We start from the raw sequence: 11,630 nt of genomic DNA on the forward strand, positions 1-11,630 counted from the left end.
GCAGCCCCCAACGCCGCTGCCGGCACCTGAGCACCTGCACTTGACACAAGTATATTGTGATGTTTAAATGGGAAACTGCCTAGTTTTATCTCCCTTTGGCTGTTCACCATCTTCTCCTACTCTGGTCATTGTAACACATATATACTTATGTGTCTGTAGGGTTATATACATGAGACTTAAAAATATTGAGTAACAAACACATACCAAATCACATAGACCTTGCATTAACAGACCTATACCATCAAGGGTGCCCGGTGGCCTTCTGGTCCTTTCAAAGCTCATGTCCTTTCTCTGAAGGACTACCTGTCTGAGGCAGAGGTAGGAAGTAGGTAAAGAGCATGGTTCTCTGCAGCTTTCAAAGCTCCCACAGTAATGAGGAAAGTTGTATTTCCACTTGTCTGGGTCTCCAAACATGCATGTTACAATCTTGCTGTTATTAGCCTTCATTTCACTAAATCTATACATGTCCACTTCCTTTTCACATGTCCCAGTGTTATATAAATCGGTCTAACTCATCATGGATTCTCTTTCAATGATGTTTTAAAATATTAATGATTTATTCTTTTTTCTTTTTCTTATATTTTAATTCAGCATAGGTTATATAAACACACTAGGTTTCTTGATCCAATTCTTTGTATGTTGCTCCTCTTCTTATGAGCTCATTTGACCCATATAAAGAATTTTATCAAGGATGTTTTGCCCACCATAACCTTGCTTCAACATGGCTTTTGGTATCTTTATATTTCCAGCAATTTCCTTATTATATTAATGAGGTGTATTTGTAATAATTTTATTGAATAAATAACTAAAATATATATATATGGAAAACCTAAATTCCTGGCAGTTTTATTTTCTACCATTCAATTTTCCCTCCCTTTTTTAATATGTTTTTATAGAACTTTCTTATATTCTTTGATCCTGAAGTGTTATTTTATCTTTGTTTACTGTACCTCTTTCATTTCTTTTGTCATACTGCAATTTGTGGCCAATGTACTTGAATACTTTTTTTCTCTTCTTATTACATCTTGTCTGATTTGTTCTTACTTTAGCTCCTTCAGTATGTTTTCATAGATCTTGTATCTTCCCATGTCTTTAGTAGTACCAGAATTTTCTTCTTACCTTATTTTTTTCAAAAACTCTCAAAGTTTTTCTTTTGTTTACGCTGGCAAGAGAAAGTATTTGTATTGCAAATCAATGTAGAGTTTCTAAATAGTAGTGCGTTTTTTCTTAACAGCACATTACATTTTCTGTTCTTTGTATAGAATTTAAAAACAAATATTTAGTGTGTTTTATAAAAAATAACCATTTACTTAAACAGTGGAGAGAACTGATGCTCAGAGGACCTACCAAGCACAAAAGTGAATCGTGTTGGAATAAGCAACCTACACAGCAAACTTGTTTCTATGGTTTTATCAGGTTTTAGTGACTAACAACCCTCCTTGACTATTTTTGGGACCTTAATTTCCCACAGTTACTGCTTTGTGCCATTGCTGGCAAGGAGAAGCAGCTTACTGTGGGTATAATGGAGGTATCCCATGGTTGATTGGTCTAGGAGGAAAACAACACTGTATGAAACCATGTGTAAAACAGAATATATCACATTAATATAGTTACCAATATCATCAGAAAATAGTTTACAAAACATGCAATATAATGCTTTCAGTTTCTGTTTATTTAGCCTTTTTTAATGTAAACCAAAAGCACTCCCCCTGCCCTGTCCCATGGGAATCAAACAGAACAGAGAAGGACTAACACTAACTTATGTATTTGAACACATTGCCTAGAGCAATGGAATACTAACTAGACTTACCTCTCGTCAAAACTGCAACATTAAATATGTTTGTGCAAGTATCGTATACATACTGGTATATGCTATGTCATTTAAGAACCCCCTTAGATTATAACTACTGGTTTGCATCAGTACAATTACCAATATAGCTACTTTAGCTATAAAGGTTATGGAGAATAATTTAATGACAATTCCAGGGAAACAAAAGACTTCCTAGATTTCCATTTTTGGAATAGTATTGATAACTTCTAAACTTCTTCAGACAAATAGCTACTTCTTGTTAGTCTGCCACATTCTTTCTAAAAGTCTAGTTCCTTAAATCAGTTTCTTATAGAAAGGCAGGGGGATAGTTGAAGTTAATCATATTTACTTCCTCCTTCAAAGGGTCCCTTATAACTAAACAGGATTTTCTAATAAGACTGACGTACTGCTTTCCTGGATAGTTACTGTTGCTTGTTTAATTACATTTTTAAAAAAAACCAAACAAACAACAACAACAAAAAAACATAGTACAAAATAGTATAGACAAATTTAAGACACTGATTCAGTATTATTCAGTTTTACTAAGGAATCACAAAAATGTACATTAAGAGTAATAGATATTCTGCAGTACCCATTGTCTATATTTCCAATGTAACACTGGGTGGTAGATGGACCTATAAAGCAGAGTTTACTCTCTGCCATTTCAATTCCTCTCAATTGCAGGTTTGTATTCAAAAGGCACTGAGAAGGGAAAATGCTGCTGTGTACATGTTGATTACAAATAAAGAGGTGCACCCAGTAAGAAATGTTTCTTTTTTCTTCAATTGGATTTGCATATGTTTAAGAGACTCTAAGTAGTTACTCTACCATCAATTACTGCCTAGAGGTTCAGAGTCAAGAAAACAATGGCTAAAAATGGTATACTGAAGGTTTTATCAGTCCTTGAAGCTTCGAGAGTGAGTCCAGGTCTGGTAGAACACAGATAGTTTTCCAAGTGGCTGCCTAGCAATTGTGCAAAAGGGAAAGCTCATACAACACAGCTCCCATGGTTAGTTACAATCTTAATTATGCCTATCAGTTCTGTGCCCACAAACAACTGGATAATGACTGGATAAAAATTGTAGAGTCATTGAATGTACCTGTCAGACAGTGGTATGGTCTGCTTAAAGTGGTTAGATTTGCCAAAATAAGTAAAAATTAGAGCAATCAAAGACCCACTTTCATGAGATCCATAAGGTGCCCCATAAGAATGAGACTGGAATGCTGGAGGAACAAGATATGGATCAGCAAGCACAATACACTGAAAGTCTGGGAGATAATATAGTGTATCAATCTTAGCAAACACTTTCTGTTCACACATTGCAATTGCTTGCATCAGGGAACAAAAGGAAGAACCAAACATGAAGAAGTGTCCGATACAAATACTATAGGATGGAAAGGTCTGACTCTAACCCAAGTCTTGATTAGACAAGTCTTGGAGGAGAGGCAGAACCGATAGAATCCAAATGGCTAGTCTCAAAAATGGTGAATGCAAAATTTCTTGTGCTATACTAAGATCTTCAGTGTCTCACCTTCATTTTGGTCACAACCAGTCAAAGAGAGGAGAGCGGAAGAAGCAAGTACAACAAAGCTCTTCTGACCAACAAAAAAAAAAAAAAAAAAAAGAAAAGGAATGCAGCTGAGAAGGATTCCAGACCTCAACCTACTCTCAAATAGAATTTGTAATAACTCTTTTTGCTCACGTCAACAATCAGGATGTCAAATATGTCCTATTTAGGCCATCCAACCCCCTGATGCTCCTATAATTGTCTGCAAGAGAGATGGAGTAGGCAAGCAAAGAAATCACCAAAACAACCTATATTATTGACTATGGCATACATCTGTACTTTTGTTGCTTCCCAGCAATGCAGGAGGAATCTGCTCTCCCCCTTGTTTATTTGTATGTTGTGTCCATGTGTTGTCTAAAGCTTGCTTCACATACAGGCCTTGAAAGAGCACAAGAGATCATGCAATGCTTCAAAAAGTTAGCAGAAAAATGCTGCTCCCTCCAAAAAACAAAGGCCAATGCTAAAGGGAGGTGGTGGAGTCACCATCCATGGAGGTGTTTAAGAAAAGACTGGACGTGGCACTTAGTGCCATGGTCTAGTTGACATGGTGGTGTTAAGGGCAAATGTTGGACTCGATGATCTTAGAAGTCTCTTCCAACCTAATCGAATCTGTGACTCTGTGATTCTGTAAATAAACTTCACCCACACTGAGCTCCCTATCTGGTGAATAGCATGTTCTTTGTGATGACATACGGGAGGAACTTGAGGGCACCAGTGATAACGCAAGGAGAACTGTCCAGGCTCACTGAGATGATGAGTATTTGTTCCATTGGAATGTGCACGTGGCCTCATTTGAAGAGGAGCTAGTAGTGCACTTCCAGTGTGAATTTCCAGTAATATCCCCATTTGCAAAAAAAAATTGTATTTTAAAACTTTAGCTTCTAATTGAGAATAGCAAAGAAAATAATGCTTTTGTTTCTGATGTATTTTACAATTTAATTTAGAGGTACTGTAAATGTGACAATGTATCTAAACAGTTTCACTGAGATCATCCTTAAACTTTACCTTTTAAAGAAACATATCAGCAAGTAACTTGAAACTGCATAATACTTAGTCAGCCAAATCTTTGCTGGCATTTTGGAATTATCCTTTTCTTTTTATATCTAGATGAAGCTTGCAACAACAACAAAAAAAAAAAATGCAAGTTTTTTTAATCCCTAATGTAAGCAAATTAGCTGAATTTGCTTGCAAACTGTTTCATAAGGTTAAACATGATCAGTATTTGAACAGAGAAGTTCCCAGAGAACTTCAATTACTACAGCAAATGATGGATAGGAGAATTAATAGGAGATATTTTCTTGCTGTCTGTTGTTCTGCTAAGGGATATTGGTCAGCAATGCGATAATAGGTGTATAATCCCTGTAAACTGTAAAAGATTGAAAGTATAAAAAATTCTACATACTCCTTTTAAACTATGAGTGTGAACACTCAGAAGTGGAGTTGATTTTCATCAGCTTAACACCAACCGACTGCATTCACAGTCTCCAGTTGTAAAGTAACATAGACTAGTGTTTTCTTGACTTAATTTTGCAAAAATCTCTGAAGATCTCAGTAAATAATTAAAAAGGTTCATTCTTTAAAAACAAATTATAGTCTATGCTTGTATTATCTGTTTTGTTCATCTAGTAAGTTATTGGAGGTTTATGTGAGAAAACAAATTTAGAGAAAGTCAAAACTCCAGTTGAGAAAGCAAGCAAGTTGCTGTATTAAAAGAAATCCAGTCTTTGCCTCATGAAGAAATTTGTTGCTGTATTCTGGATGGACAAGAGAGAAGTTGGGACTTAATCATGCATTTGTTAAGGCAAACAGGAGTACATTGGAATTGCTGATGTTAAAGATGATCAGTTCTGACAAAAGCTGTGATATGAAGAGAAATGACTGTATTTGGAAGAACTGGAAGAGGAAAAATAAACAGGGTTTAGTAAGTATGTCACAGGGAAGGAGTAGTGTCAAAAAATACATGTAATTCCATGTTTGAAAAAACACTGCAATTTAAAATGACGGATCAGAAATGAAGAATAAAAATTACCTAGGCTAAAGTTTAATCTATTTTGGGAAGTTAAACTTAAGAACATAGCTGAACACTCACGCATGCATGCATAAAAATTCAACCATAGGTACAGTTTTTATTGCTATGGTATAAAAATAAAACTTTTTTTTTTTTTTTCAGAAATGACATTTTACCACTGTTAGGTATAGAAACTTAAGTGAAAAAAAAACACGTATTCATTTACCTGATAGATATACAAATGGTGATAAAGGACTTGCCATTACTTTCCCATAAAATACCCAGACTTTATTGTAGGCATTGCAGAAAGCACTCAATCCAAGTATTGAACTGACTTGATGCAGCTTACTCTGAGAACTGTGACACCAGATTTTCATCCCACTATGAGCTGGTACATCTGTAGAGCATGCTACAATGTTTTATAAGAGTCAAATTACATATGTAATCTAACTGGCATTTATCATCTTGGAAATCTTATCGGTGTATTTTGCTATACTAATAAACAGAAAAGTCTTGTTTTAGAAACAAATGTTTTTATTTTGAAATTTAATTTGAAACTTTAACTTCCCTATCAGAAACATCTATTTGATAAAATATGATTTTTATCATAAATTATAAAATGTCCTCTGAATTCCTGTCTTAGGTGTTGATTTGAATTTAAAATGATGGATCAGAGATGAGGAATAAAAATTACCTAGGCTACAGATAAAACTATTTTTGTCAAGTTTTGTCGTCTATGTAGTTACAAAAATATATAAATATGTATTGAAAAAAAGAATTAGAAGAGGACTAAGGCAGAAGGTGGCCATTTTATACCTGTACATGTACCACCATATGAAACCTATGGATGCTTTTGTTGGAAAAACTTCTATGATACACTTGTTTAACGTTTGTTCAGTTAATATGTTCTATAGGTTAAGTCAATATTTGTACAGTTTGAATGTGAAGTTATCTTAACATTTCTAGTCTTCTTAAAGTAATCAGACAGCTGTATCAAAAGCCTAAGTGTATTTGGGTTTTTTGTTGTTTGTTTACTTGCTTTTGTTCCTGCAGCTTATTCAAACCATAAGTGCAGTAGACAAAGATGAACCTCTTGGTGGACAAAAATTTTTCTTCAGTTTAGCTGCTGTTAACCCTAACTTCACTGTTCAGGATAATGAAGGTAAAATTCATGCCTGTTCCAGGGAAGGAGTTTTATCTTTGCTGTCTAGCATACATTCCTGAAATGTATTTGCTTTTGATGTCTATCAATATTTAGAGAAGCTGTTAAGGCTGCTGCTAGCAAGAGTAATAATTTTCCTGAACGTTCAGGTTTAGGACTTCTACATTTTTATCTATGTAAGGGAGGTAAGAATTAGCATGGCAAAAATGTGATAAAACAAATTATAAAGAAAATCAGTAAAAGTGTTGGTTTGGGATGAGTAGCCAGATGAAATGCTTGACTGAAGGAGAAAAAAAGATTTCAAAAATGGTTTCAGTTGACAAGTTCAGATTTTTCACTTTAACCTTCTGTCACATAGTTCTGATTTCCCTGATCTTCGGTTTTGCTTCTTTCTGACCATTAATGAAAACAATGGTTCTGAGCACATAACCATTTTGGTTTTTCTTTTGATCCTTTGTCATTCTTTCTTAACCACAGAAAATTTTCATAAGATTCTGTTGGGGAAGGGGGACTCTGCACCCATTTTGGTCTTCATTATCAGTATGACTAACTGAGAGGGCTCTAGATTACAGGAGAGATAGATGAGGAGGGACATGGTATCAGCCTTCAAATGTATTAAAGGCATAAAGGCAATGGCAATAATGCTTTTTTCCTGATGAAGATTTCAGGAAGTAATAGGCTGCAAACAGCAACAGAAAAAAAAATACAACAGTAAAAAAAAGAATTAAAATCAAATAGTTTGGGTACCTTATAAAATCCTCAGCAGCAGAGGTATTTAAAGATCCATCAGACACATAGTTTTTGATGTTGAGTGAAAACAAATAGTGTACAAATACCTAAAACCAACGAAGGGATGCAATAAAGGAAAAGTTTATGTTTCACATCATGGAGACTGTGAAAAAAATACCTAATATTTTGAAAAAAGATTATATCCTGGTGACTAGGTCCTGAGTGTATAGAGGTATAGACCTTGCTATTTTTTTTCTATCTGCTATTATTTTCTTTGGTTTTGCACATGGGTTATTTTAATTCAGCCTGAAATTGGCTGGCAAGATGGCTAACCACTAAAACTCAAGAGATCCACAGCACGAAAAAAATTTTTCCTTGTAATGGAGACTAAATCTGTATTTTCTCTCTTTTGGACTAAAAAGTTAGCAACTCTAGTGTTGGTGTACAGTCTAGTGTTGTGGTCCTAATAATAGAAGAAATAGCCTCTCGCTGTTACGCATTCTTTCTCTTCCTTTCCTTCCTTCTGGCCACTCAGTGAATAGCTTTTGATGCAGTATACTGCATACGACTAAGATTTGTCTGCTACAAATACAGTTTAGTAAGTTCACTTCTCAAAGCTGTGCAGGAATACCTACCATCTTTCACATTTTCTGAATTCCTAAGACAATTTTTACTCAAAAAAAAATCTACTCCATTAATTCATTGTTCTACAGTATGTTGAAAGTGTTTAGGTGTGGGAAATCTCATACTGAGATTACACATAGCATTCCCATGGATGTTGTCACAGAAGTTCCATAGAAAATAATCTTTCAGAACAGAGTGCTTGTTGAACAGTGTGAAGTGGAATGTTATTTTTTCTCAGCTGGCCACTTCATTTCAGGGCTTCAGCCCTGAACTGGAACTGTGCCACGCACTGCATGCATTAATCTATAAAATATTTTGAGCTTTGAGAAATCCTTTTTGAAATCACACTCTAAGGTGGTGCAGAGGCACAGAGGACCAGTCCAGATGTACATAAAACATTACAAATAGCTTTCTGATCAAATGGGAATGTCTTTAAAAAAGAGAGAGAGATCACTATGATATGAGGAAGTTTCAAAATGCTACCAGTGATGTAGAATATGATGGTTTGCATGTACTATAAATGATACATTTTATATTCATATATTCTACAACAATATATTTTAATCAATCCAGATAACACTGCCAGAATTTTGACAAGAAGGAATGGCTTTAGTCGACATGAAATAAGTACTTATTTTCTACCAGTGGTTATATCAGACAATGACTACCCGATCCAGAGCAGCACTGGCACGCTGACCATCCGAGTGTGTGCCTGCGACAGCCAGGGGAACATGCAGTCCTGCAATGCTGAGGCCTTGCTCCTCCCTGCTGGCCTCAGCACAGGGGCACTGGTTGCCATTCTCCTCTGCATCATTATCCTGCTAGGTAAGAAAAAGAAACAAATCTTTTCCCCCATGAACAAATGTTTTCAGCCTGACTCGGTTTACAAAACTATGCAGGTTGGTAAAATGAATGATCATGGATTTTGCAAGAAGAATTTAACTATGACTTAAAACAAAAAGAAAAAAAAAAAATAGGCAAAACCTGTTTGTCTGAGAATTGGACATTGTAAATAAGAATTCATGTCCCAAACTGTTAAAACTGTCAGTGTGCAATCAGCAGCTCTTTTTTGTTCTTTTGTTAAGTTGTCCAAAAAACAAGACCAGAGAGGAGGAATAGCATAATCAAAAATCACTTTCATGTCTTTAATTTTAATTTTTTTTGACAGAATGTATCCTTTTTTATTTAAATAACTATCTAAAGTCAATATGCAGTATATATTTCACAGAGAATATACCAGTAAATAGTATTTTTACTGTATTAAAGCACTGTCTATCAGTGCTTTAATCAGTGTCTATCAAAGACAATAGGTTTCTGTTCTGTAATTAAAAAAAAAAAAGAATTTTGTAAAATCTCCATTTTACGGTTTTCAGAATATCACTTAATGACCTATAATTCACCTCAAAAGCAGTTTTTAACAGTATACTTTGAGCTTAAAAAAGGGAGAAGAACTTCAGAATAGACCTAGTTATTTTAAAATTCACTAAATTTATGGGAGGAGTATGTAGACAAGCTCATGGTTCTGTAAAGCAAGAGCACACAATGTGTGTGGAAAATAGCATATTTTGATATAGACCTTACTATGCTACTGTAATACAGATAGAGCTGTTTATCCATTTATCAGATAAAAATGAATTTATGAAACATAGCTGAAACAAAGCTCTTGTACCTCGTGGATTTACTACTAAGAAATTGTTAAATGGAAATCTTTACCCATTCTTTGTTTGTCTCTCTAAGTTATAGTGGTGCTGTTTGCTGCTCTGAAGAGGCAACGAAAGAAGGAGCCTTTGATCCTCTCTAAAGAGGACATCAGAGACAACATTGTGAGTTATAATGATGAAGGCGGTGGAGAGGAAGACACCCAAGCCTTTGATATTGGCACACTGAGGAATCCTGCAGCTATTGAAGATAAGAAGCTTCGACGAGACATTATCCCTGAAACATTATTTGTACCACGGAGGACTCCTTCAGCACCAGATAATACAGATGTCCGAGATTTTATTAACCAAAGGCTAAAAGAGCATGATACTGATCCTTCTGCACCACCGTATGACTCACTTGCAACCTATGCCTATGAAGGAAATGATTCAATAGCTGAATCCTTGAGCTCCTTAGAGTCAGGTACTACCGAAGGAGACCAAAACTATGATTACCTCCGAGAATGGGGTCCTCGGTTTAATAAGCTAGCTGAAATGTATGGTGGAGGAGAAAGTGACAAAGACACTTCTTAACCTACAGTAGGCTACATTTTTGTTTCCTTTGAGCGGAAGTAATTTTACAGACACCTTCTGCACTCAACAGTATTTAACATTCAGGAAAATTTTCCTCCCACTCAGCACAATGGTTTCCTTTTAAAATTTGTTTTAAATTTGTCCATTAATGTAATTCATTCTTTCTAGTAGGATGCCACTTGGAATATATACAACATTTTATTTAATCACCTTCCAAGAGCCAAAGCTATGGAAATTCAGTGTTGTCCATTTTAGTAAGTAAAATAAACAGTATCTTACCTTCAGAAATTTGAATAGGATGATAATCCCTTAAGCAACCTCATGTACAAGCCGCTTCTGTTAGGTACACGTCCTATCCTTGCAAGTACAGCTTTTAAGATGGCAAAGAAGAAAAAATCCAATATGTCCTGTTCTGTACATTAAAATTAAAACAAAATATACACGTGGTGTTAATAAGTGTAATATGCAGCTGGTTTAAAAAAAAAAATTGTGCAACTTCATTTCATCAAATTCTATCTGCCAATGTTTTATATTTATATTTTTGTATTTATTTTTAAGAAATAAACCAGTTTTTACAACTATGTTGATGCTTACCTGCTTGTTCTGGCCATGAATTCCAGGCTTGAAGAGAACTTGAAATTTGTCCAATGACAGCACAGCCAATTGCTCGTACTTGTATGCTACAGCATTCTCTGTGCATTTAACACAGTCTGAAGTGCTCTTGCTCACACGGAGAGGATCAAGGTACAGACCTATTTGCTTGCTCAAAATTGGTACTTCCTATAGTTGTCCTGTTTAAGAGAAATTTTGTTATATTTTGAGGTGAACTAATGATATTCTATTCTAGAAAGATGAACTGCTATTTTGTCTCAACTTGAATTACCTTATTCTAAAAACATGCTGGTACAACTAATCCATCCAAACACATAAAATTAGGTTCAAAAAATGAGGTTTTTTGTTCTATAGTTCTCCATTTGGAATCATAATTGCACCATCAGGGGATCTGTAACTGCAATGGATAAAGTGTAAAAAGATGTTTAAACATTTTGAAGCACCATTTTTTTCTGAAGACAAAACATTTGATGACAAACCACTGTGTGTTGTACTGCAACTATCTGAGGGCAACCTAACATCCTTTGAAGCTGTCAGACTGAAGACTGACAAAATGTCGGTAAAACTAGCACACTTCCCATCCAATTTACTGAGTTTTCTGACAGTTTGGAAAAGTCTAGTAAAAAGAAATCTGAGCAACTAGCTGATTGTAACAGAAATCATACTTTAGCTATCACAAAACAAAGTAGCCATCCCAAGACATTTGAAGATTTCTCTTTTTTCTTTCAATCTTTAGATTACACAAATCTTTTTAGTAAACAAGCACTGAGATTTTGAAATATTGCTGAGATGAAATAATTTCAGAGTAAAAGCAGGGTGTCATAGGGTCTCTATTTATTCATTTATTGTGGAAGAAACACATCTGAAGGATAATCCCTCCTCTGTC

General features: G+C 35.1%; 1 protein-coding gene across 1 annotated transcript; it reads left to right on the top strand.

Annotated features, from left to right (window-relative positions):
* Window positions 1-6,439: 6,439 nt before the first annotated feature.
* LOC104166777 (cadherin-10-like) lies at window positions 6,440-10,396 on the top strand (the record flags this gene model as incomplete). The annotated part of the gene is made up of 3 exons (XM_009706832.1): window positions 6,440-6,548; window positions 8,475-8,726; window positions 9,639-10,396. Coding segments are annotated over 3 exons (855 nt in total), but the record flags the coding sequence as incomplete, so codon positions are not given.
* Between the last annotated feature and the right edge of the window lie 1,234 nt (window positions 10,397-11,630).

The sequence above is a fragment of the Cariama cristata genome, unplaced genomic scaffold, assembly GCF_000690535.1.
Source record: "Cariama cristata isolate BGI_N322 unplaced genomic scaffold, ASM69053v1 scaffold42768, whole genome shotgun sequence".
Lineage (NCBI taxonomy): Eukaryota > Metazoa > Chordata > Aves > Cariamiformes > Cariamidae > Cariama > Cariama cristata.